General features: G+C 39.6%; 3 protein-coding genes across 8 annotated transcripts; 2 read left to right on the forward strand and 1 right to left on the reverse strand.

Moving 5' to 3' along the window:
- Positions 1-88: 88 nt before the first annotated feature.
- Positions 89-3,391, forward strand: LOC146505299 (dual specificity phosphatase 29-like). 2 transcript variants are annotated; one of them, XM_085183394.1, is made up of 4 exons: positions 89-358; positions 1,248-1,432; positions 1,546-1,769; positions 1,868-3,391. In XM_085183394.1, exons 1-4 carry the CDS (start codon positions 89-91, stop codon positions 2,092-2,094), a joined length of 906 nt encoding a protein of 301 aa, XP_085039520.1. In that variant the 3' UTR covers positions 2,095-3,391. The 2 variants fall into 2 exon arrangements, with proteins under 2 accessions (XP_085039520.1, XP_085039521.1); XM_085183395.1 differs by lacking the exon at positions 89-358 and having other exon boundaries at positions 1,233-1,432.
- adka (adenosine kinase a) lies at positions 1,261-13,949 on the reverse strand. 2 transcript variants are annotated; one of them, XM_085183391.1, is made up of 11 exons: positions 13,807-13,949; positions 11,626-11,700; positions 10,522-10,575; positions 6,783-6,861; positions 6,524-6,696; positions 6,329-6,437; positions 5,157-5,327; positions 5,010-5,045; positions 4,791-4,905; positions 4,606-4,692; positions 1,261-4,502 (listed from the first exon to the last, which is right to left on the reverse strand). In XM_085183391.1, exons 1-11 carry the CDS (start codon positions 13,896-13,898, stop codon positions 4,378-4,380), a joined length of 1,116 nt encoding a protein of 371 aa, XP_085039517.1. In that variant the 5' UTR covers positions 13,899-13,949; the 3' UTR covers positions 1,261-4,377. The 2 variants fall into 2 exon arrangements, with proteins under 2 accessions (XP_085039517.1, XP_085039519.1); XM_085183393.1 differs by lacking the exon at positions 13,807-13,949 and adding an exon at positions 12,897-13,040.
- Positions 13,950-13,984: 35 nt separating this feature from the next.
- On the forward strand, positions 13,985-26,556 carry ap3m1 (adaptor related protein complex 3 subunit mu 1). Of its 4 annotated transcripts, XM_085183384.1 has the most exons (10): positions 13,995-14,100; positions 21,457-21,547; positions 21,902-22,179; positions 24,469-24,640; positions 24,760-24,897; positions 25,009-25,094; positions 25,179-25,312; positions 25,442-25,649; positions 25,864-26,008; positions 26,123-26,556. In XM_085183384.1, the coding sequence occupies exons 3-10, from the start codon at positions 21,907-21,909 to the stop codon at positions 26,221-26,223; spliced, it is 1,257 nt and encodes a 418-aa protein (XP_085039510.1). In that variant the 5' UTR covers positions 13,995-14,100; positions 21,457-21,547; positions 21,902-21,906; the 3' UTR covers positions 26,224-26,556. The 4 variants fall into 4 exon arrangements, with proteins under 4 accessions (XP_085039511.1, XP_085039510.1, XP_085039507.1 ...); XM_085183385.1 differs by lacking the exon at positions 21,457-21,547 and having other exon boundaries at positions 13,985-14,100; XM_085183381.1 differs by lacking the exons at positions 13,995-14,100; positions 21,457-21,547 and adding an exon at positions 14,141-14,317.
- Positions 26,557-27,259: the final 703 nt, after the last annotated feature.

A 27,259-nucleotide genomic window follows, 5' to 3' on the forward strand; every position in this document is an offset into this window, starting at 1 on the left:
TGTTTCTGTTTAAAACAGTGCATGAACACTGCGTGCTAAAGGAAAGTAGGTGCTGTCATGTTAGGGGTCTCATATACAGGATTACATTATGAAAGCATGCCATGTGGAGAGATCAGGTGTTGTAGTCCAACTACCTAAAAATATCATGTTAAACACTGAGCCTGAGAGAGCAGTTACCATTCCAGGTCTGTATTTCAGTCTTCATTGCTTCCTCCTGAGGGAGGTCCCTGTTGGTACACACACATGTACACCCACCGGACACAAACTCTCTCTCTCTCTCACACACACACAAACACAAACACAAACACACACACACACATTGAGGAAAGTAGAGGTCTGCGATCCACATTTAAAAGAGGTGAGTCGTTTCTTTATACTAAATTGCTCGTTTTTATTTAATATCTGTTTTTGTTTCCAACACCAGTACTACGATTTGATGTCACACACCTCATGGATCACTGATGGCTTCAGTTCAGTGTGACTTCAGTACGAACAGTGTTTCAAAGAATGTGCATGAAGGGCTTGGTATGAAGCATGACTAGATGAAGAACAAGGCTGCCAATGCAGGGGCCCTGAAAGCTTTGAAAAATTGGTATAATTAATGTGAATCTATTAGCGGAGAGCGAGATTTAAAAAAGTCATTTAAATTCCTATTTGGCTCCCGATATCTCGTGTACTATTCTGCTATTGTTTATTATTAATATTGCAAAATGTATGATCAGTTAAGCAGCACCAGCAGCGATGATGCAAACAGAAAATGTCACGTCTGTCGCTTGAATTTGTACGTGACATCCAAGAAACAGCAATCCCTAAATTAATAAAACCATTTAAATATTCTTTACAACATTATTTTTTCTAAAAGTCTGGTCTTCCTACATCCTCTATAGCCATTGTTTCTGTGGGTGATATACTAGGTTTACAGTTATTTTCACTATTGATCGTTCATTTTTTGATTCATTGCTTTTTGTTTCAACAAAAATGAGAGAAAATAGGAAAAATTACAGCTTGGAAAAAGGTAAAACCAGATGTTTACATAGGAAAAGCTGGAGCCGGTTAATTTTTGGCATGTTGCTTATAAATGACTGATAAGTATTTAGGAAAAAATGCTCATGGACTCCATAAACATCCTTGGCATATAGGTGGTAATGTTAGATCCCTGTAGAGCTTTGGGACAGATGGCAGTGTGCAGGAGTTGATTAATTTCAGGCATATGCTTGTGTGTGTGTGTGTGTATGTGTTGTGGACAGCACAGGAAAACAATGTCCTCTTGCATGGGGAAGTCCAGAAGTAGAAACCCATATGCAGCCGTTCAGGTTGACAGCGCTTACATCACTCCAGGAACATTAGACCTTGAGCAGCTGTTCTGGACCGGCACCACAGCTCATTACACACACTTCAACGAGGTCTGGCCAGATGTCTACATTGGGGATGAGTGCGTAAATCTGCGTACTGCAGATGTCATTGTACTTATACAACTATTCAGTCAATTGTGTCAAAAGTTCATTATGACAGCTTCATACTGAGTCTGTGTTTGCATAAACACAGGAAAACTGCTCTGGAGCGGCCTGGTCTGAAGGAACTGGGGATTACACATATCCTGAATGCAGCAGAGGGAAAGTGGAATAATGTGCTGACTGGTGCTCAGTACTACAGAGACATGGAAATCCAGTATTATGGTGTAGAGGCTGATGACAAACCCACTTTCAACATGTCCCAGTACTTCAGGCCTGCAGCAAATTTCATCCACGAGGTCCTCGGTCACCCACAGAGTGAGTCCTCCGGGACTCTGAGGAAACCTTTGAGTTCATTATCTGGAGGATAAGTTTGTTTGTTTCTAATAAATCCATATATCTTCATTTTTTTCTAGACAAGGTCCTGGTGCACTGTGTGATGGGCCGGAGCAGGTCAGCGACACTGGTCCTGGCATACCTGATGATGAAACACAATTTAACTGTAGTGGACGCAATTGAGCATGTGCGACAGCGCCGCTGTATCCTGCCCAATCACGGCTTCTTAAAACAGCTCAGAGCCCTGGACATTTCACTGCAGGAGGAAAGGCTGAGACAAAAGAAAGAAACACAGGACCAACAGTAAATAATAAGAAATGAACTTAAAAATGTATTTTAACTTAATGTCATGTTTTCATGGATATTATTTTTTTCTTTTAATATATAATTAAAGTCATGTTTTCAGTAACCGAGTATGAGTCTCATTAAGTTAGTCACTCTGATTCAGTCCATAACTCTGTTTTCATGTAGAAAAGTTTTCATTTTCGTAAGATTAAAGTGGTCTTAAAGAATAGTTCACCAGGCTTACTGAGGTTCTTTCAAAGTTTTTCTTTGGACATTTGTTGCTTGTCCTGTCATTTTCAGCCTCGTCCTTGTACCTGACCATCTAATGCGATGTTTCACATGATGAGCCAGTGTTGTGTGTATACAAAACAGGCAACATAGCAAAGAATCCATCTGAATTTGTCTTTAGGCACTTTGTTACTAGTAGTTTGTAACAAAAAGACATCTTTTTATTTGAATCTGCTGCAATCTTTAAAAAAATGAAGAAATTATGAACCAACTGCTTCATTTTTTAGTATATTGATGCCAAACACACTGCCAGAACCCTGCAGAACGATTCCTGCAGACCAACAGCAGACAGAATTTTGTCACCATCTGCAGAAAGTTAGTGAGTACTGCAAATGTATTACAGGATCTCAGGGAGTGGCTCAAAACCTTTTGTTAGTTACAGTAACTGAAGAGAAAAAAACCCTTTGTTTTAGGTATTATCCAAACTCTTCTACATAAAGAAAGGAAGCCATAATGAGGCCATGAGACAGAAACCTCTGAAATATGAGGTGCACTTCACATTAAATAAAAAAATATGAGACACAGAAAAACATCTATGATAAAATCTGTTTATTTTTTAATTTCAAAGTTTACCACAATGATGGGCAAACTGAGAATTGTTGACAGTAGGAACAAACGGGTTATAAGGCTTTTTTGGTGTATCTGAACATGAAATTTAGGGACACTGACCAATGATTCAGTCCAACCAGATACAGATTTGACAACACCTCTTACAGTATTTAGTCCTATACATATTTCTTACCTTTTACGTAAACTTTGAATAAAGTTATATTCAAGTATTCAGCGTTTATCTCACCAGTGTATGAATCACAGCACAGACATTAATAGAGACTGTTTATAACACTTGGCCCCAGATACGATTTTCCTTCAATTTTTTATGAATCTTTGTATTACTCAAGAAAACAGATTTGATAAAAATGGAAAAAAAAAAAAAAGTTATTTAAAAAAAAAAAAAAGATTTAACAGAATTGCCCGGAGGGTTTGCCATGATAATGCAGGAGAATGTTCATTTGGAAAGAAAAAAAAGAAAATCAACTGAGAGAAAAAGTCTGCTTTAATGCCCACTGTATTCCTCTGGCAGAGAACCCCCAAATATAATGATCCATTCCCAGCAATGCATTATATATAGAAGGGAGGTCATGGTTATACATCAATACTCTCACAAGCTTTCAAGTTTCCCTGCTCAGACAAATCCAGGCTCATATATCATCCCCAGGCCTCTGCCCATCAAGCCTGCAAACTGCTAGGGAGAAAGAAAGGCACTCATTATTTGATGCCGGTAACGTTTGAATAGCACTGACATAGTCAACATTTTGCAGCTTTCACAAAACTTAATAGGCAGAGGCCTTGATACATTTAAAAAAAAAAAAAGTACACTTAAAATGCCATTTGATTCACAACTGGCCAGCTAAATCACAACTTAATCAACTAAATCACTGCAGCACATTTCTGAGCCGCATCCAAAACCTCCTCATCAGGGTTTTATTATTTAGTCCTGTGTGTGTAAATGCATCCTCCTGTTGCTGTAGCTGTTTGTGCTTGGACTCTTGTCTCCAAGGGGATGAAATAACACACAAAAAACATAAAACAGACTCACATGATGTTGACATGGTTTTTCCACGAGAGTCTGGTGGGTGTCAGTGCATCCACATGCAAGAAGTGTCAGAGCTGAAGTACAGTTCAAAACTGTAGAAAACAAATGTCCGTGAGAGCAGGATTTTATATTTAGAGCCCTTTTTGTAAAGGACAATTACCACATTTCCTGGTGTTTCCATGATTCCTTTATGGTAATTTAAACGCATTAAAACTTCCCTTGGTTCTTTGTAGGAAGATGGGCATATGAACTAAGAACTGATAAGAAATGATGTGTGGATAAATTAAAAGAAAAGAAAAAACTTGAAGTAAAACAAAGTTGAGGGTTGCACTTGTAGAAAATAGTGGAACTTATATGTTGGGGTTGTGGAGGCAGAGTGGGTATGAGGTTTCACGCTGAAGGAAAGGCTTTCCTGACGAATCCTCACTTGAAGTCAGGTTTTTCTGGGAAGCTGCAGCCTGCTCGCTGGATGATGACGTTGGCAGCGTAGTGTGCCGCCTTCACACACTGATCCAGAGGTTTCTCCTGGACAAGCTCAGACAGGAAACCTGTGTTGCAAAAAAAGAGGCTTCCACAATAAAAATCAACAGAAGACTCAAGACTGAAGCAAATCGACTGAGGCACAAAAATAGCAACACTGGGGCCTCTTACCTCCTACGAAGGCATCGCCTGCACCGTTTGTGTCAACAATGTATTTGGGGTCAGTTTTCACTACAGGGAAAGTTTCAATCTTGTCACCTGGAAAGACGAGGAGAAAAACAGTTCACTTCCACACAAGGACAAGAGAGAGTGAAACAGATGCCAGGAAATGGGGGAAAAAAAGAAGGAAATATTACTTTGAGCCATAACCGTTTCATCCTTCCCCTGAGTAATAACTACAACCCTCTGTCTCTTTTTGTTGTCTTTGGGTAGAGCCTGGGCTTTCCTGACAATTTCCTTAATGTCCTTTGTCTGTAGACAAAATACACATCAACACACAAAGCAGATGATACACAAATACACAGAAAATCCAGCCTTTCTCTTGTGTAAATGATAAAGTCTAACAGTCTACTCACATCAAAGTCTTGCTCTTTAGCAAAAGCAGCTGCCTCCTGAGAAAACAACAACAACAACAACAAAAAAAGATCACACTGAGTTAATCTGAAATATGTGCAAATCATTAACGTTAGTGTGGAGATTTCACTGTGAGAACTGTGGCTTACTGTCTCATTGCCAAACAGCACATCAACATAGGGCATAACCTGCATGAGGTTATCCTTAAAGAACTGGCAGATGAAGGGCGCAGAGAGGTTCATGCAAAAGAGCTTGTTATTTTCGGAAGCATGCTTCGCTACTTTCAGGATGGACTCCAAGGAGACAGTCAGGAAGAAACCCTGGAAGGAAGGAACGACACTGGGTCAGGACTAATCTGCTTTTAATATCTGATGGGTCTAATGAGTCACATACACTAAAGTCTTCAACAAAACAAAACAGTCAATGTCACAGTTAAACCACTGAGATATCACAGACCAAGCATGTGTTTGTGGTGCTGCTTTCGTCTTGACCCACGCTGCCAAACAATCTGAGCACGCATGATATTAACCATCTCACAACCATCATCCACGCAGAGCACGAGATTCACATAATGAATACCAACAACACAGGAAGATTCAAGAACCATAAAAAACAACACGGGTGAAGGCTGGATACTGAGAGAGATGCAGATCAGTACCAGGGTAAAACATAAGTGATTATGCAAGAGCACAGAGCAGGCCAAATAAGTGAACGCCGCCCTAAGTTAGGCCAGACTCACACAGGCTTAGAGGCCGGTCAGTGACCTCCCCACAAACCAAAGGTCGCTAGGGGGGAAAAAAAAAAAAAAAAAAGCATTCTTGAGTGGTAGCCCAATGGTTGCTACAGGTTGATGGCAGTTGCATGATAAAATTGGTTGCAAGGAATTTATGCTGCTTCACTGAGATTGCTCTGGTCCCTTGTCTCGTCTTCAAATGCTCGCCGCACTATAGTGAACCTGAAAATGCGACAGATCTGGAAATGGACACCGTTCGCCTTCAAAGTAAAAGCTCAACCTCAGCGCTGCAGCCAGCACTTTCTAAAAGGAAGTTGGAAAGGGATGTTGGACTTTTTCTAAGTTTTACTACAGCCCAGTGAGTAGTTAGTGAGTTACAGACAACTTTACTCGAGGTTGCCAGGTGGTCACCAACCATCTCCAGGCCCATGTGATCACAACCTCACAAAGTAATTGGGTGGAACAGTCTTAAATTACAAACCACTGGACAAAAACAAAACAAAACAAGAGGCTTGTGATATGACTCCATGCCCACCTTAAAGCTTCATTAAAGTGGCACAAATCAGCATACAGTGATGTAATACTTACAGCAATGTAGTAGACTTTAGCTTTTTCCACCAGCTTCCAGTTCTCCTCGAGGTCTAGATGTTTATCCTTCTTATAACAGTTAGCAGCAGCTAGGTTAGCCACCAAAGACCTGAGAGCAGAAAAGTAGTGAGACACAGGTTTATAAACAGGTTAGATCACACTGAGTTTGCATGCTGTTAACATTCAATTACCCACCTGTTATCTCCGGTGATGCAAGCAGCACATGTCCCTGTGGGCTCCTCGTCCTGCTCGTAGTAGTGGGCGTCGACGTGCACCTCCTCAGCCTTCTGCTTCAGGATCTCTCCAAACTTGTCTTTGCCAATGCAGCCAAAGAACGTGCCCACCTTATGAGGTTCTTGGATCATCCACTGTAGACAGTGACAGAACTCGCATCAATATCAGCCAGTCCATCCTGTGCACAGAGGCCAACATTTACACTTTAAATGAATCTCACCTGAGCGATCTTTATGGAGTTCTGTGTGGCTCCTCCAGCGTAGTATTCAACCTTGAACTTCTTCACCAGCTCCTCAAACCTACAGAAAGAAACAAAGGTGTGACTGACATTTCCAAAAGGAAAGTGTGTCAAACTAGGGCCAATCACTAATCAGAAGTTTGAAACCTAGAGCAAAGGATTAATAACGATGACTGATCGAACTGTGGCTGTTTGGCACCAAAGGTTTACACCTTATCTAATATACTTTATATATTTATTTCCTTAAGAAAATAACATGAAATCTAATGGTAGTAAAGCGTAGTTCAGTATAAAGATTGGAAACACAGTGTGCAAACTAATCCTGGTTTTTCAAATGACCCAAAGCACAATTAAATGAAGATGTGTCTGATTTTTTTTTAAAAGACTATCAGTTGAAACAGAGCCACTTTTCCTTGTTTTGATTCCTCCCTGGGCCACCAGAAATCCACTTCCTATTGATCCAAGTGGTCTAACAGTGCACTGATAAGCGATATTTTTAAGGCAATCTCAATGTAGACTTCACTGCACAGAGCATTATTTGCAGTCTCTTCAAGAGTCCTGGAGACAAACCCCCCCCCCCAAAGTTTGCAATTTTTCAAAAAGGTTTTTTTAAGGAAAATGCATTTATGTGCCTCTTATTAGGGAATATCAAAAGTTTTCTGCAGGCAGTGATTACCATAGTGCTATTAAACTGGTTTGCATGACACTGCATAATTGGCTCTTTTATTGGGTTTCCCTCTATAGCGTGCCTGGTGATGGTTCAGTCAGTAAAATCCCTTCGTATCAGACTACATTCTGCAGATAGCAGCCTCATATTTTTTCCAGGTCAAGTATACAATACATGCATGACTGACCACTGATTATACTATCTGAACCATTTACCACTGTTATATAACACAGACACGCTTCAATGTTCTGTTTACAGCTAAAGCACGAGAATTTGCTATCTTACGTTCCATAAATGTAGCTATGCAACGGGCCTACACACCATAATGCGTTTTTGTGGTTTATGTGAGTATCGGAGGCAGCATGTTCAAATACAGTACTGTGCAAAAGTCTCGAGCCACTTTGTTTCTTTCCGATTTGCTAGGAAAATGAGAAACAGGTGCCGTGAACGACTAAATCATGTGCAAACATACATGGCAATACTGTAGATAAGGCAAAAATGGGGTCTGTGCATTTGTGCACTTCTAATCAGCTTGAAAGTCAGTACTTAACATGAACGCTTCTATTCTTCAACACAGCCTGAACTCTTAGGAAAGACTTCTTGTAATTTTCTTTAAATAGTCTTCAGGGATAGGTTGCCAGGCTTCTTGAAAGACATTCAAAGCTCTTCTTTGGGTGTTGCTCTGAGGAGGCCAATCCATGACTTGTAGTGCTTGGGAAGCTGTTACCAATCAGAAACTTTCCAGGTAACTCAAAAGCTGATGGTACTTTTCTGCATTTATGATTTCATCAATTTTGATAAAATCCCAAAAACCACTGGTTGAAAAGCACAACCAAAAGATACCAGGGCCTCCACTAGGGATGCACCGATACCGATACTGGTATCGGGTATGATACTGTAAAATGTGTGTGTACTCATACTCGTAAAAGTTAACCGATACCATGAACCGATACTAACTTATTTCATTAATCAGAGGGTGGCTTGTCATTTCTGTTGTAGTTTTTTGATTGGCCACTAGGGGGACATCCGGCACTAAACAGGCACAGGGGTAGACGAGTGAGACTGGCGGCTCCAGATAAAAAAGAGAATCTGGAGGCTGCTGTAGCTAGGCTAAACAAAATGTCAGCAGTGTGGACCGGAACAGCCAATTTTTAACTCAGATTTTGGAAAAGCGATGAAAAATGTCAAGAGAAAATCCACGGGCAGATAAAATAACAGATACAGATATACTGCCAAATACTTTCGTTATTTTGTTTGTTTGTTTACAATATGGACACTCTGCAATAATTTAAAAGTTTATTTTATTCCAAACAGAAGTGTTTATTTATTATTCTGAAAGCTCGAGACAGTGCCAATAGTTCAGTGATATTTTGTTAAATTACAATGTGGACACTCCGCAATAATTTAACAGAAGTGCTTATTTTTCACTTTAAATTTTTTTGTGGTCATTTTTATTAAGATATTATTTTTTATCGGCAGAGAATAAAATAAAACCTGTCTTCCAATTAATTGCATTTGTGTGTGTGTGTGTGTGTGTGTGTGTGTGTGTGTGTGTGTGTGTGTGTGTGTGTGTGGTAGAAGTATCGGTTTTTGTACGCGGTATCGGCAAGTACTCAGATCCAAGTATCGGTTTGAAAAAATTGGTATCGTTGCATTCCTAGCCTACACTCACTGCTGTACCTCTCTCCTGACCTCTTGTGTACATATTGATGACAATCTGAACACAAACTCTGAAAGTTTGATTCATCACTCCTTAAGACCTGTTGCCACTAATTTTTTAGTCAACCTCTTGTGAAATCTGGCATTTCCCTTAAGAATGGCTTCTGGACAGCCACCCATCCACTAAGAGTATTTCTGATGAGGCCTCAGTGAACAGTAGATGGACTAACTGAATGGCCAGATGCATCTCTCAGGTGCTGATTTTAAAAAATATTTCTTAACAACATTAGTTTCAGATACTGGTTTAAGAATGCTGACCTTTCCTCAAGGTCACACTGTACAGCATGCTAACCTATGCCAGGTATTTGGCTAATAACTCATCTTGTTGATGCAAAAATACAATTTTATGTCTGGGAACAAATTATGTTTGTCTGCAGTAGCCTGCTGGTAACAAAGTACCCAAGGATATAATTTAAAAAAGGCTCTTTGCTAAGTTCTTTATTATGTATACGCACAATCCTTGGTTCTGATTCATTCCTTTAGTTAGGTGCCTTTTCTGTCCTTAAATAATTCATAGGTCAGTGTTAAGTGATTTAAACAACAACAAAACAAACAAAGAAAAAAAAAACATTGGTTTAAAGATCAAGTACAAGGACTTAATTAAAAATTGGTGTAAGGACACCCTTAACAGACCTTCAGAAAGCCTGAAGAACTATTGCTCAAGACCACTTTAAAACAGTTACAATCCCCTGCATGTTACGCTTCTCTGAGGACTAAATCGAGCACAGCCTGAGAGGCTTAAGAAGCAAGACTAGCAGATTAAACGTGTGGACTTGCACCTTCTTATAAGTGATCAATGATTCCCCTAGTTCACATCACAGATCACAAACTGATACAAAAAAAGTGTCATTTAAATATGTGTTGATATCAAATAACATTCATCCTCAAAAATGAGTTGTGCATGCAAGTGCCTGCCATTACTAAAGCACAACCTGTTGTCATATATAAACTGAACTGTGAAGAGTAGGAATACAACAGTATAATCACACAAGGCCACATATGACTTTCTTATCTCCTAATGTTAAATGTTTGCTTTCTGGCTCTTGTCTCAGAGGGACTGGGAGGAAAAGTGTCCCAGTCTGCTATTGGATGAGATGGTCTCTCTGCGCTGAATCTGCTGCTCTACCACTGGCTGTGTGTGAAGGCACAGAGGTCAGTCGTGGCACTTTCTAGTGTGCGCTTGTTTTGACTGGCCCGCTCCAGAGCAGAGGGGTGCAAACTCAGTATGAATTCAGAACACAAGCCATGTTTGAAGATTAGGTAAACCCACATGGGAGGAGCTCTACAAAAAACTACATAATCTACAGTGAATGTTGCAACAGAGGAGATACTAACAGTTCTTTGTGCTTGGCTTCAGCCAGGATCTGATCGTTGGGTTTCAGAGAGTACCTGCAAATAATCAGAGGAGAAAAAAAAAAAAAAGAATTACTTTCAAATAAAACAGAAATAAGAAGCATGTGGACGCCATTTATGTGAGCCAGGATTTTAAGTGCAGTAGGAAAGCTTCCAAATGTGCTGTTCACGCATTTTTCCTGTGAAAGTGTGATTTGTTTTCCTCTTACTCAAATAATCTCAGTCCAACTAAAAAAAACAAACAAATAAAACAAGCAATAAAGCTAAATAAGGTACGGTTTCCTTAACAGGAGATCACACAACGGTAGGCTGGGGATTAAAGTGCAGTTGTAGTTGTGCTTTTTTGTAAGTGGGACTGAATTAGAGCTACAGTCGGCTGGTTTAGCTCTAATCCAGGAGTTTATGCAAGGGGTTAATGAGTGGACGCTGAGCTGCCCTTTGTCCCGTCTGTCTTGGTCAACTCACAGAGAACATGGCTACTCTGAGCAGATTTCAGCTGATCGCTCCCACTACTACAGAGAATATTTAAATGTGTCATGTCAATACAATCCCTAGATTTCTACATCATAGTTAATAATCACAACTTCTACAGGATCTTTGAACTCCTGAGTTTTTGGTGATGTAAATACATGTGATGATCAAACAGGGTGCGGCTTCTTTTCAGGATACATTAAAGCAATGCATCTGCTGAACGTACAGCTCTGCTGACGCTGATTATTAGACAGCTCTGCCGCTTCCTGTGCTCTGCTTCCCTTTATCGTCCTCATTTTGCTCCTGATCAAATTACATCAGGGAATCTCTTTCTCTTCCAGCCTGTCACTGATGTGACCTCGCTGATACCAAATGTCTCCCTTTCAATTGATCTTATGTGACTTGCAAAAAAATAACAATAAAATCAGAGTTCGTTACTCTTTCTCCTTTATAACATCGGGGTTAAAATAAGCAGCAAAGCAGTATTATTTTGGAAGTAAACACCTCCTACCAAGTATGTGTTTACATATATATGCACTATTTTATTACCACTCATTACTGGACCAATCAAAGGGCAGGATTACAAGCACTCATGATTCTAATTCTCATACTTACTTGTCTAAGAAATCTTTGTCCACAACAGCACAAATGTCCAGCAAGGGGTTTCCCATCCCAAAGAGTGAATTAGTGCTGAAACATAAAGACATACAGATTTGAGCTACATCTCTTAATTTTAATACGACAGCGTTCACGAGTCATCTGTACATTAAATCGTTTCAGTCTCATCGCTTTGTCTTTGCTTTAATAAGGTGCTCTTAACAGTCGAGCTGGAGTGGAAATCCATTACTCGTTTGCTCTGGTTGAGCAATCTGTCAAATGCTCAGGCATTTCAGAAACATGCAGAAAGCCAAATTGCACTGACTTAAAAATTTATGATTGCTCACTCCAGTGAGCGTGCCATTTTATTTCTATTCAAAAAAAGATCTGTTTCCACCTGACTTTAATTATGTGACTTAAGGCACAGCACGAATCAAAGAGACATAAATAGGAAACATGCATGACTCATCAGAAGGCACTACAAAATCCAGTCAGTCATGCATGTAACTTTGTTATGGCGTCACAACGTGGCAACATCAGGACAGCGGTACACTCAGTGTGCGTGTGCTTCTGCTGCTTGTGTAGTCTGTTCTTTTCCTGGGGCAAGCAACCGAAAGTAGAGCTTGAATATCACAACTAAACAGTTTTATGATGACAAAAAAACAAAACAAATAACAGAATTTCAGAGCACCACAGGAACCGCTACTCTGTGTGTCAACATGTTGGGCACATCGGTTGCCAAATCCAGCCTGCGAGTTAGTCCACAGTTGTTTTACCTGTAAGCAAAAACTGAACTGTGCGTGCATTATAATCCACATGCTGCCACCACGTGCCCTTAGATCTCAGGTGTCATTTTCACAGGTGCCCTTCATATGAACAATTTTTTTCTTTGTCAATGCTTTTGGGAACCCCCCCTCCCCCAGATAGAGCAAGCCTTTGAACACAGCTCTTGAGAGATGCCACCTCCACATGAACACGTGGAACCATACTTGCCCATAAAGGCTCTCTGTCTACTCTCGCCCAAGGCAAAGATTTACAGTTAATACGAAAGAACAGCTTTTTCAAAAAAGCAAAGAGCAGGGAGACGCCAAGACCTGACGGTGACTTGAACGATGGGTTTCTGTCTCGGAAAACCGTCCAGTCGATATTTTCTGCATCGTATCTACTGTCTCCTACAGCACATATATAATTTCCAATGTGTAGTCAGATGATTACTAGGCATGTGCAGACAATTACACTAAACCATGCCTGCCTTTAGATCAGCTCCCCTAACGTAAGCTTGCTCTTACCTTGCAGCAGACATATTGTTCCTCTTTGTGTGCACACTGATAAACCTGTTGGGCGACCTAAAACCGGTTGAAGAGGGAGCTAGAGCATTAAAAAACTTGACAATTTCACCTCAGTGTGCAGGAAGATCGATTTACCCCTGCAAACACAGCTCCTCCTACTCGGAGCTGGCCGATTGGAGGCAAGGGCCATGGCTGTGTGTGTCTCTGTGGTGATTGGCTTGTCTTGCTGACTCTAGGCTCAGTTCACTCACTCATTTGAAGCCAAATTACACTGTGAGAAGCGTGCTGCTGATTGGGCTGCTGGAGTGCCGCAGATGAGGTGAATGTAGTAATCAGCAGCAGCCATCAGATTTCTTCAGAGAGGGTGGTGATGGTGGAAGCATTACAATGACCGCCACGTGACTTGTTTCGCAATTGAGTGTTTTGGGAGCTGGTACGGGATGGTCCTTGTAAGCTTTCTCTGCAGCTGTGCAGAGTCCCACACCAAGTCCCAACATTGCTTTCCGGTGGTGCTCACGCTCGACCACAACCTAAAACCTGCTACAGCTAGATGGGCTTGCTTCACCGCAGAGGTGCCCAAACCAAGCAGGCTTTATGAGCCAACAGTTAGCTAAAGCCCTGCTTATCAAAAAGCAAAAATATCAAAGGACTTTGCACCCGCTGCTTTACGCTACGACAGCACCCCCATTGAACTGCTTCAGAGGTCTCGAAAACATCTAAAATCAATGTCTAAACTCGCGATTTTGTGCACGTGTCTCTCTCTCCCTCTCTCTCACAGACACACACATAGGCTAACAGTGTCAACCTTTTAAGGTTTGATAGCACATATATTAGCATTTAACTTGGATGCGTGGGAGGAGGGTCGTGTCTCCTCGCTGTTATTAGGGATATTTTTTTAGTCTTCGGTCACCTTATTTTGACGGCCTTCTCTTTGGGCGGAGGCTCGGGCTTCTCCTCCTCTGAGAGTTTGGGTTTCTTTGCTTTGGGTTCGTCTGAAGCCATGTTGACTGGGTAAAGCACGTTGCGATCACCTTAGCCGGCACGAAAAAGCGGTCATGCTATGAGCAATAAGCTGTCGTTGTTTCTCCGGGGAATGGCTCGCAGGCAATAGTTCCCTCCGGCCTTTGCAGAGCTAGACCAATCAGAGGCCTGAAATATGACGCCACGCAAGGGCCGTGCAGGGTCAACGTGAAGCGATGGCATGGTAAGGAGCAACTTTAGTCACCTCTCATTTCTTTATATTTTTTTTAGGAAAATGGGAAATAAGTGCGGCAGCAGTTAGTAGTCTTAATGAAAAAATCAAACATTCTCGTTTGGTTTTTCGCTGGGTTTTGTCCCACACTGCTAAAATAATTTTGAGTTTCGGGTCTGGGGAGGCCAATCCATGACTCACAGTGCTCCATCATGGTTTTTCTACTCAGGTATGTGTGCTTGGATCATTGCTAAAAATGAAAATGCTTTCCAGGTGTTAGTGCATGGTGGATCAAAACATGATGGTATTTTTCTGCATTAATGATATCAATGATTTTAACAAGCTCTCCAACAGTGTAAGGAGCTTGGAAAGAAAAGCGTCTGGACTTCTTTAAGTTGCTTGAAGACGTTTCACCTCTCATTCGAGAAGCTTCTTCAGTTCTAAGGTCAAATGGCAGAGAATCCCAGATTTAAACCCAGTGGGAGTATCCCCCCAAAGAGGGATAAAAGGACCCCCTGATGATCCTCTACCTAATCACATGAGCCAATACTCCCACTGGGTTTAAATCTGAGACTCTCTTCAGTCCACTTCTTGTGGAATTTGGCATACCTCATTTCACTCTGCCACCTTTCCCATGAGAACATTTGTGATGAGCCTTTAGTGAAATATATTTGGAGATGGATTAACTAAAGTGTCATTTTTTTGCTGCATTTTTTTCTTTCAATTGCATTTTTTATAACTTCCAGATAATGTTCATCTGCTGTAGATAATTCTTTTTAGGCCTGGCATTTCTTTTTTTTTCAGTTTCTTTAAATCTTTTAAAGACACATAGCACACAATGCAGTGACTCCCTGTAATGAAAAAGACGCAAAACATAAAGAAACAAAAAGACATTTTTTTTCCAGCACAAGATGTCTTATGAAACTTTTACCGCATCTATCTAGCCATCTGTCTATCTTGGGAGGAGTATCGTACATGCTAAGAGAAGACTGGGATACATTAAAAGCTAGTCTAAATAACTTTCTTTAAAAAGTTCTAACAGTGAATACAAATATAACAGCTTAATTTTAGGTTATAGGGTATACTGTCTATCTTTGCCGAGGAATGGTCGGAAAGCGTAAAGGAAGCGCTGAACGATATCCTGCAAGACTCTACTGAGGGAAACAAAACTCCAGGCTCACAACACGGCGCCAGGCTATAGCTGTCCGTAAATATAGCCTGATGAAAAAGCCGGAAACTTTGTTATCAAAGTGTGGCCTGAGTTAACGCCGATGTTGCTTTGGAATTTAAACCACCCAGGATATTGTTTTTAATAACATGTAGGCTTTGACTTTCTGATTTATTTTCTTGTTGTACCGGCTTCGTTGCGTTTACGTGTTGGTAGATCTGCAGGCGTCTCCTCAGCTGCTCGGGGAATTGTGCAGCAATTTTTGGCTCAAAATTTGTTTTTGTTTTGTTTTTTTAAATTGAGCAATTGCAAAATACAAACTCGCAAAGAGGATAACACAGGTAATAATACAAATAAGAATTTGGAATAGTACAAGAAATACGGCATTAGGAGCAGTGGCGGTCCTAGCCCGTTTGGCGCCCCGGGCGAACACTCCCCCCCCCCCCCCCCCCCCCACAAAACATATTAAGGATTATACATTAACATAAAACTGTTGTCGGAACCATACTGAATTTCGCCAGAGAAACACACACATATGAAGAGAGAGAGAGTATGCATTGATGCATTGTATGCAAACAGCTACCAAACAGCCATCATAATTCCTCATACAATGAGAACAGGTCAAACCAACAATTGACAATGACTAATTAATATTAAAATCTGTAACATATTGTATTGTTTGGAGTTTAGTCTGTTACTGTTATTATTTTTACCATTTCTTCTTGGAGCAGCTGTAATTCACATAATTTCTTTAGGGATTAATAAAATATTTTGATTCTGATTCTGATTGTTTCAGGATGACCTGCCATTATCCAATGACACATCTGCTTACCTGCATCTTTTGCTCGTTTCTCTTCCTCTTCTTTTCTCTTTTTTCTAAACTGAGCACCTCATGGCTTTGAACTTTTCTTGTCCATCTTGGTTTTAATTTTGCACTCCAGTATGAACACAAATCCCCCAACTCGAGGATCACCACAACATAACCTAATAGACCCACCTTAGTTCACAGATTCACTTTATTTCTGAGATTTCACACAACCCAGGATTCAAATAATGAATACATAATGGGCTTGGATTTACAACATTATGAATTAAATGTGCTCTATTTGGAAGCAGCTGGGCCCCCTCCCCTTTCGACGGGCTGTGTGTGAGACTTTAAATCATCAAACTGTAAATTATAAATTTTAAATTGTTATTGATCCCTTTACCCCTGGTCCTAAAGTGTATATTTATTTTCTTACTCTTCTTATATTTATTGTTTGTTTACTTTCACTGCTGTAAGTGGAGCCTCGTCGTCTCGTCTTTCTACATACTGGACTGTATGTAGCGGAGATGACAATAAAGTTTACTTTGACTTCAGCAGCGAGCAGGCGCACCGAGGGCTCTCGCGCTCACTTTTCGTGTATAGAATTTCGAAAAAACTTATTCTTCATCTTGTCTCCTCATATTATCTTTACCATCACACCCCACCGGCCGTGGCAGATGGCCGTCCCTTCCTGAGCCTGGTTCTGCCGGAGGTTTCTCCCTGTTAAAGGTAGTTTTTCCTCCCCACTGTCGCCTAGTGCTTGCTCATAAGGGATTATTAATTTATCAGGGTTTTCTTGCTGCTACTGTAAGGTCTTTATCTTACAGTATAAAGCAACTTGAGGAGACAGTTTGATGCTATATTAAAAATCTTAAATACAACTGAATCTTAAAAATGTAATATAGCATCACACCACCATAAAATCAACAGCTGAACAATAAAACAAAATAAAAATAAAAACCTAAATTAAAAACAGTTTGTGATTTGTCGTGTGCTTTCAAAATATATTGTCAGATATGAAAAGTGCTGCATTTATATGCTCTGGTCATCAGTACTGGTATTTTAATGTATGCAAACACAGGGAACATACACTGATGGGTAAGTACCACAGATGAAATAATTAATGAAATAGTGAAGTTTATTAATAAAATAAACAACTATTTAATTAATTATTAATTTGTTTCATAATGCAAACATGTAAAAAGCAGTTCTCTGTATTTTGTAGCTTTTTTGTTCATCATTTTCAGCATGGAGAGGTTGGAGGCTCTCCATGCTGATGAAGAAAAGTTTTTGATGGAAAAAAACGTTTGTTTTTCTCTTAACTTAGGTGGATTGGGCAGGAGCCCCAGCTCGGGGTTCGCACCATGACTCAGAGAGATTGTCATTTCACCCACACTGGCTGATGTGTTAAGACACACCTGACTGTATCAGAGATCCTCTCTCTGATAACATAGTCTCGCTGAGGTGGAGCATCTAACTTTGATTCTGACTTTTCTTTTTTGGATAAAACGAACACAAATAAGACAAATTAAAGCCTTCAAGTTTGACAGCCTTCCAGTGGCAGCCTCCAACTACTCCCATCCTCACTGCCCTGCATTGTTACAAAGGCACCAGTGTATTTAAGAATAACCTTTTTATTAAGCTTTAACACATTTTTACACACACACACGGTCCCTGTCCAAAAGCAGGTCCAAGAGTTGGTTATTTTTCTTCAGCACTGCATTTTTCTCTGCTAGGGCCCTTTTCCGCTTAATCTTCCTTGGCTTATTTTTTCTATTTTTGAAGTACAACCTTAAATTTGCCTTTTCTTCTTAAACAACTTTAAGTTTTTTCTCGACAGTAAAGAAATGTGTCGGCCTTGACTACATATTCTGTTATTCTTTTTTCATAATTTATCCTCTATTCTCTTTCTTCACAAGTGTCAAACTCTAGGCCTCGAGGGATGGTGTCCCGCAGGTTTTAGATGTGTCCTTGATCCAAAACAGCTGATTTAAAGATCTAAATGACCTCCTCAACATTTCTTAAAGTTCTCCAGAGGCCTGTTAATAAACTAATCATTTGATTCGGTTTTATGTTGACCCAGGGTGATATCGAAAACCTGCAGGACACCGGCCCTCGAAGCCTGGAGTTCGACACCCCTGCCTTAGTTGCTCTTGGGCCATGAGTTCGTGTTTTATTCAATCATCTTTTTGCTTCTATAAAGTTTTGTTTTGTTTTTTGTTTTTCATCTATTGCCTGGCTTAGTTTGTGCTCCAGGGCCTATTTCTTGTTTCAGTTACCTATTTTCAACTTGAAGGGGAGTCAGGAGTTCCACATGTTTATTTTTCTGCTCCCATATCATTCTATCAATCTGAAATTTGCTCTCAAAATCTTTGCATTTTTTTTCTAGAACCAACTGTGACCAGTGTTGGGCAAGTTACTTTGAAAAAGTAATTAAAGTTACTAGTTACTACTTCAAAAAAGTAACTGAGTTACAAAATTCTAAAAGTAATTAACTACTTGAAAAGTAACTATTGCGTTACTTTAAAAAAATGGTATCCAGGGTATAATTGGCCATTTTTCACTACTTTTGATTTTCCCTCTACATTTCACCTTTAAAAACGATTTACTTTGCCTTGTTTGGTATCATTCTTTTAAGCACAACCTCACGTGTCTGAATTTACAGTTGTTTTCATTTAGACATACTGTATTAACACCTTATAAGTGCGGCAGCAGTTAGTAGTCTTAATGAATCATTCTCCAGGATTTTGTCCCACACTGCTTCAATAATTTTGAGTTTCGGGGTCTGGGTAGGCCAATCCATGACTGACAGTGCTCCAAGGAGTCCAACAAATAAAAACATATGTTCAAGACTAGATTATTGGCTTGTCTCTCAAATAATAACAACTTATGTTACTAAATGTGAAACCCAATCAACCCCACTTACTGATCACTGTCTAATAAGTCTCTTGTTATCCTTATGTAGACAACAAAGGGCTGAAAACATATGGAAATTTAATAATAGTTTATTGCAGAACAAAGACTTCTGTACACAAGTTAAAAAAATAAAATTAGAATTTGATGACATGATGATGTCTAATGTTGGCAAATGGAAATGGTTCAAATACAGTGTTAAGCATGGGGGGGGGGGGGGGGGGGGGGGGAATCATCTTAATTTTATAACCTAGAGAAACGTAGACAAAAAAAACCCAACTAAATTGAGTAAGGATGGCACTATGACAGAGGACCCAAACCAAATAAGTAAAGAAATGAACACATTTTATAATAATTTGTATAAGCAAAAAATTCAAAAAGAGAATGCAGATATCTTCTTTGATATGATCAAAACTCGGGTAAAAACAATTAAATGAGGAAGATAAATTATTGTTAGAAGAAGATTTGAACATAGCTAAAATAGAAATGGCCCTAAAACAACTGAACTTTTGCCACTTTTTGGAAAACAGCATGAGGATGATTCCTGTGAAAAATGAAGTTAAATATTTTGGCATTTATTTAAATAAAGACATCAAAATTTGAGAGTCAAAAAACCTGAAAGACAAAAGCGATGCTATGTCCAAAACACTAAATCATTGGTTAACGAGACACACTGCAATTTTTGGATGCAATTTATTATCAGAATCAGAGGGTGTTTCAAAGATGGTTTACCAGCGTATTCATTATACATTACCCCGCATAGTATTAAAAAGATTAACTCCATAATCAATCAATTCATTCGGCGTTATAAAACACATTACATTAAAAAATCACAACTGGTCAAAGAATACACCAAAGGAGGTACAAGTACCATTGATTTTCAATCAGTGGTTGGAGTATTTAAAATAAATTGGTTAAAAGTCTTTATATTAAAGCCTGACTCCATATGGTTTCATATCCCCAAAAATATTTTCAAAAAGGTGGGAGGGTTGGCTTTTCTCCTGAAATGTGATCTTGATATATCGAAGTTGCCTGTCAAACTGTTAGAATACCATAAGCAGGTCTTGGCTTATTGGAAGATGGGTTTTGCCCATAACTTCACGCCTCATGGCTCCACCTTGTGGAATAACAGGACCATTACAATTAATAGGAAGTTATTATTCATTAAGGAGTGGTATGAAAAAAAGATAATTTTTATAACAGATTTACTTGATGAGAAGGGGTAGTTTCTCGAATTAGGTGTTTTTAAAGTCAAGTTTAACATTCAGTGTTCCCTTAGAGAATATAACAGAGTTTGTAATGTGATCCTTCTACCTGTGCTGAATTTGAAGCAAAATCATTTCCATTACTCTAAAGGACAAATAAGTTTACCTTCTTTACAGTTAAATCAGATTCATTTAATCAATAAAAAGTCTGGTAATAAAACCATAAATAAAATGTTTAAAAATATATTATTTCGCGATTTGAACAAAAACACAAAATTAAAAGAGTGTAATTTCAAAATAACAAACAAATATACACATTTCTTTGAAATGGCCTATCCCACCCAAAGTTGAAGAAATGCAATTTAAAATAATTAATGGGTATTACCCAGCAGCAGAAACGCTTAAAAAAGGTTTTGATTTGAGATGGAGCCATGTGGATTTGTTTACAGAAAGAAGAAAGCATTGACCACTGTTTTTTTTTTTTTTTTCCCTGTTTGGTAACGACTAAATTTTGGCAGGATTTGGTAAACTGGATGAGTGACTCTAACATAGGTTTTATACAATAATGATAATCTGTCAAAGGAACTTGTCATACTTTGTAACATTGTAATAATTATGGGCAAATACCATATCCATAAGTGTAAATGGCAAAACAAAAAACCTTCCCTAAATGGGTTGAAGATTGAATTAAAGTCACTTTTAGAACTGTTGAAAGACTCATGTGAAGATGCTGCTTTGATATGTGAAAATGTGACCCAGTTTCTATACTTTTAATGAATGTGCCCTATGTATGTACCAAGTAAGCCTCATGTATGAAAAAATGTTGTTAGAAAAAAAAAAGTAAAATGTCATAAGAATTGTATTCACATATTTATATTGTAACTGTTTTTTTGTTTTGTGTTTTTTTTCTATTTCCTTTTTTTGGGGGGGCTTTTTTCGATGTTATTGCACCAATGTTATCTCCCATTGAGAGTTTGTAAATTTGTGCTAAGTCTAAATTTAAAAAACAAACAAACAAAACCAACAAACAAAAACAAACAAACAAAACTGAGGGAAACAAGCCCCCGGTCCCTCCACACGGCGCCGGGTTATAGCTGTCCGTAAATATAGCCTGATGAAAAAGCCCGAAACTTTGTTATCAAAGTGCGGCTCCAGTTAACGCCGAGGTTGCTTTGGTATTTAAACCACCCAGGATATTGTCTTTAATAATATGTAGGCTTTGACCTTCTGATTTGTTTTCTTTTTGTACCGGCTTCGTTGCGTTTACGTGTTCGTAGATCTGCAGGCGTCTCCTGAGCTGCTCGGGGAGTTGTGCAGCCATATTGGCTCAAAAGTAATAATCTTGGCACAGAGGAGTGGAGTCAGCAGGTAAAACTTTTTCTTTTTTTAAGATTTGCGATTGTTTGAAGGCTATCAAATATATTTAGAGCTGCCATGCGGCTGTTACGTCTCTCACTGTCAGGTTTATTGATCACATTTAAGGTTAATTGCAATGTGACTCTTATACCTGAGGGTAAAGTTAGTTTGAGAGGTTGACTGTAGGAAGGTAAATGTTAACAAGTGACATCGCTTTGTTTTGATTTGCGCAATGTCGGGTAACTGTCAGGATTTATTTATTTTAAAATCTGCTGATTTTATCCTTGCCTGTCACTCTTAGTTAATAACTGAGGACAACCAACAATAACAATAACAACAACAACAACAATCACTTCATTGTTGCAGCTGAGATGATCCACAGCCTGTTCCTCATTAATCACTTGGGAGACATCTTCCTGGAGAAACACTGGAAAAGTGTCATCAGCCGAAGTGTGTGCGATTACTTCTTCGAGGCAAGGGAGAAAGCAGTGGATCCAGAGAATGTGCCCCCTGTCCTCCAGACCCCACACCACTATCTCATCTCCATATACAGGGGAAAACTCTTCTTCCTCTCTGTCATCCAGACTGAGGTCTCCCCACTGTTTGTCATCGAGTTCCTGCACAGAGTGGCGGACACATTTCAGGTGTGGTTTGAGCGCTGTGTTCTTCAAGTCTTTGATTGTGTCTAGAAGAAGTAAGACATATTGTGGTTCACGTCAAGTGATCAGATTTCACTTCCCCTTAGCTGATGGTTTGGAAGAATGCAGTTAAGGAAACAAAAGAGATTGTACAGTTAAGGAAGAAGGTGTCATTTTTACTTTCCTGTGTGAGATTTTGGAAAATTGTTCAGAGTTGTTTTAACCAGCCATCAAAAATGCATAAACAGTGTATCCTGTGCAAGTATGAGTGTCAGTGCCTGGGCCTATACAAATGCAAAACCTTAGATGATTCAAATATGGTAGTTATTAACTGAGCACAACAAAAGAAGAAGTTTCTGCCTTCTTCTCTCATACGCTCCTGAACGGAAGTCCCATTCTGTCTCCAGTTATAACCCAGAGACAAAATATTGGTCTTGTGGGGAAGCGCCTACAAGAGTGACATCAGATGTTCCTGCTGGGGTATCACGGTTTCTGACACAGTGGAGGAAATCCACTGCATTTCACCAGTGTGCATCAGAACAGTACTTTGAGGAAGGGATCCATTTGTAGCAGGAGTGTGGAGAGGAGTGTGGCGCTGCACAAGAAGCTTCAATTTTAGGATTTGACAGGTGCACACTCACCTTCAATACAAGTGCAGTACTCAAGAAAACAAAAGCCACACATGTGCATGAAACATCTTAAAGCAGTCTTCTAGTCAAACTGTGGTTGTTAATCTACACGGGGAGTTTTTTTTTTTCTTCATGACTTGAGGCTTTTAAGGCATTGCCTGCTCCAAGGCAACCTAAGCAGCCCGTTAAAACTACACAAAGCCTGTAGTGACACTTTGTGTTACGGTCAAACCTGGGGAACAAGTGTGTCTCACCATTTCGCACTCCCTATAAATTAGAAATCAAGTGTTTAGTTACTCTTTGTTACCAAGGAAGTAAATCTACACACAAATGATCGAAGGACACATTTCCAGAGAGTCACCAGGTTAGAGTACAACATTACAACATCAGAGAAGAGTGTGAGTGTGTGTAAGTTTTGGAGAAAATATTCATGTTAAGGAAGTAAGAATATAAAAATGATCCTTTTTATAGAAAAGGTTTCTGAGGTGTTATATGGACATGATGGCAACAGAGGCCAATACTCATTTTATTTATTTATTTATTTATTTATTTTTATTTTTTTATCTTGTTCATTATTGTGTCTTTTGTATCATGTTAACAAAGTAATCTTTCCACCAGTGCATCCTAGAAAGCTTTCCGCTGTTCCCTTATTCATGAAGGTTTGCTACAGCAGGTGGAGCCGCATATTTGTTTTGGTAGATTTTTATACCGGATGCCCTTCCCAACACAACCCTTCCAGGTGTTCCTGTCTTATCCAGGTCTCAAACCAGGGAGCAGACATAATGTGTTAACTCTACACTATGAAGCCACGAGAAATGCATCAGAAAACAATCTTCCTAAAAATAAAAAAATATATAATTATATAATTAAAAAAACCCCATTGTATTTCTATTACAATAAAGTAATGCACAGGAATTGTCCATAGATGCAAGTATTGAGTAAGATAAAATGTACCTGCTCTAAAAATTAAAGGAGGTATATAAAAATATAATAATTACATTTTTAGCTCATCCAGCCTAAGGAGGCTTGCACATTTGCCCCTCTGTCCACCAACCATAAGAATCATTACTACTACATCAGTATTGATCAGATTTTAGTGAAGCTTGTACCGAGCGAGCACTTAATGGGACTTCATCCATCCTGTGTTAAAGATTGAGGTTGTTTGTTGATTTATGACCACATTTTCCAGATTTTCACACTATAACCTTCATGCACACTTAACAACTTATCAGTTTCACCAAATTCCTGCTCTTGAAGTGTTGAATCCAACCCATCTAGCAAAGGTGTTTACATAAGATTCTCAATGTTGATAGATTTTGCTTACACAAAACGATAAAGGACTTTGTGAAACAGCAAAAGTTGTGAAATATTGTGTTGTTACACATGTTACCACTTATACCATGCATACCACTTCTATCCTGCTGAAAGATGATCATGGTATATCATCATATTGGTCATGGAGAGAGTGGTCCGATTGGTTGACTTTTTATGGCCTTGGTCCTGGTCCTTGTGCTGTAGATGATGCGGAGAACAGTGGCATCATCTAATATGAACATCCATACAAATACATTTCTGATGGGCCCCAGATGGCTTTCTTGTGTATAAGTGCTTGAAAAACATCTACATAAACTTATGGCTTTGGTGTAACGGGCGGCTTTGTTGACAGGACTACTTTGGAGAGTGCTCCGAAAGTGTGATCAGTGACAACGTAGTGATAGTTTATGAGCTGTTGGAGGAGATGCTGGACAATGGATTTCCACTAGCAACAGAGTCCAACGTCCTCAAGGAGATGATCAGGCCTCCCAACATCCTGCGATCAGTCGTCAACACGCTAACAGGTAACTGGAGGTCACCCTGACTTTGGAGTGTTTACCAACCTCTAAACTAAAGTACAAGTAAACTCTGCAGTGTTAACGTGTACATTTGTGGCTTCACCTTGGTTTTGTTTCATTTTCAGGAGGTAGTAATGTTGGAGAAACGTTGCCACAAGGTCAGCTGTCAAACATCCCATGGAGGCGGGCTGGTGTCAAATACACCAATAATGAAGCGTATTTTGATGTGACAGAAGAAATAGACGCCATTGTGGATAAATCCGGTACAAACTGACACTTATTTGATCAGCACATATTATATTGCTGGATATTTTGAAGTCCCTTTTCTTCATGTAAGGTTTCATAGGTGAGATTTACTGCTCCTCCTTTTCCAGGTACAACAGTATCTGCAGAGATCCAGGGTGTAATTGAAGCCTGTGTGAAACTCAGTGGGATGCCTGACCTGACGATGTCCTTTATGGTGGGGGAACTTCCTCTCAGTCTTTTATGTCTAACCGTCAGTGCTTTGCTTTGCTTTTTTAACACTTCTCGCTGTTGATGACAGAATCCTCGGCTTCTTGATGACGTGAGTTTCCACCCATGCGTGCGGTTCAGGCGCTGGGAGTCGGAGCGTGTCCTGTCGTTCATCCCACCGGATGGAAACTTCACGCTCATGACCTATCACATCAGCTCTCAAAAGTAAGCGCAGGCATCATTTTCTCACTTGGAGATGAAGTAATTCAGATTTAATTGACTTAAATAACAACATTCACACAACCAATCATTCAGGTTTATTGTAGAGATTGTTTTTTTTATGTCCTTCCTCAGTCTTGTAGCCATTCCTGTGTATGTGAAGCAGAGCATCAGTTTCTTCGAGGCAGGATCTTGCGGTCGCCTCGACATCACCATTGGACCCAAGCAAACTATGGGGAAGACAGTGGAGGACCTGAAAGTCACTGTCCACATGCCTAAGGCTGTGCTTAATGCCAACCTCACAGCCTCACAGGGAAACTACACCTATGACTTCACTACAAAGGTAACCAGCCACGACAAAGGCTGTCATAAGCAGTAACACAGCAGGAGTGAGCTAAGCGAGCAGTTAGGATGGCTTTTGCTTTACTACAAGCCTGCACACAGGTGTGCTGAATGTCAGTCACCAAAAGCCTGAGAAGGTCCTGTCCTGGTCCAGTTGTGGATGTTTTGGAGACACTAAAATTAATAAAAAGCATTTATTTTTCCTCTTTTGGTAGTTGTTGGTTTGGGACATTGGTAAGCTTAACCCCCAGAAGCTTCCCAACTTGCGAGGCAGTCTGAGTATGCAGACAGGAGTGCCTAACCCTGAAGAGAACCCCTCACTCAATATTGACCTAAAGATCCAGCAGCTGGCCATATCAGGTAATCTATCAAAGCGTGACTTCAGTCAAGTTTGAAATTTAAAACCGTCGATCCCTTCAGCCCTGTTATTTATCTTCCTTGATTTATATTACACTGCTCTCCTCCTCTGTGCAGGTCTTAAAGTGAGCCGTCTCGACATGTACGGAGAGACGTACAAGCCATTTAAAGGTGTCAAATATGTGACTAAAGCGGGCAAATTCCAAGTGAGGACCTGAGCAGTTACTGTCAGAGGTCAGCAATCCAACATGCCAAATAGAAGTTTGCCGCACCGCTGACTCACATATCCAATAAGTCTTACACATCCACCTGCTCATTGTAATTAATGAACAATTCTGCATTTTTTTTAGGTTATTTATTTTGTTTAGCATCACATTTGTATGAACTGATGGTTTTTGCAGCTTGTAAAGGGAAGCCTTTATAATCAGCGTGACTTAATTGAAGTGCTATTAGTTTCTATCCAGTTTGAATGTGACTCATTCCTTTCTTTCTTTTAATTATTTTAAATCCAACACATTTTGAGTGTTGCCTAAGGGGAATATTTTGGTTTGGTTTACAGCTCACTGCCACGTTCACCACGGCACCTCTGCACCTAAATTAAGTTGCCTGCATGTTGCCTGAGAATAAACCGACCTGCCTTTGAAAACGTTTTATAAAGATATTTTTATTTTTGAAAGATAAAAACTCTTTATCTACTTTCTGAGCAGCTGCAGTGTCTTCACGCCCTGCTGGTGTTTTGCACTCTCTCTCTTATGTGGCCTTTTTGGATCTTCTGATGCTTCTTATAGCACAAAACGTCATGTTTTGGATGCCAGAGGAAATTAAAACCAAAAAATGTATATCCTCCATTCAAGTGTGGTGAAGACTTGTGTGGTGGTCATCATTTGATGATCAGTGACTCAGACGGGTTATCGGGAACACTTCTGTCTGAAGTCCACAAGATCTTCAAATAACCTCAATTGCAGCTTCTTTACTCAGCACAGCATTTGCACAATCAATTGTTTCTGTGGGAAATACTACTTAAAGCTCTTGTGTGAAGTTGAATCTGTATTTCAATTTATAAGATGTCTTATAAAAACTCTAAAATGAAAGCTGAGTGGTTGGGTTTTTTTCACCCTTTTTTCTGGTTTGAAAAATTGGATAGTAACGCAGATTTCATTAATTTTACTCCTCAGACCACCTCAGTGAGACAGTTAAAGATAATGTTCAGAATTTAATAGGTTGAACATAAATGTACGGATTTGTGTGGCCCCA

Source organism: Neolamprologus multifasciatus, chromosome 13 (genome assembly GCF_963576455.1).
Source record: "Neolamprologus multifasciatus chromosome 13, fNeoMul1.2, whole genome shotgun sequence".
Taxonomy (NCBI): domain Eukaryota; kingdom Metazoa; phylum Chordata; class Actinopteri; order Cichliformes; family Cichlidae; genus Neolamprologus; species Neolamprologus multifasciatus.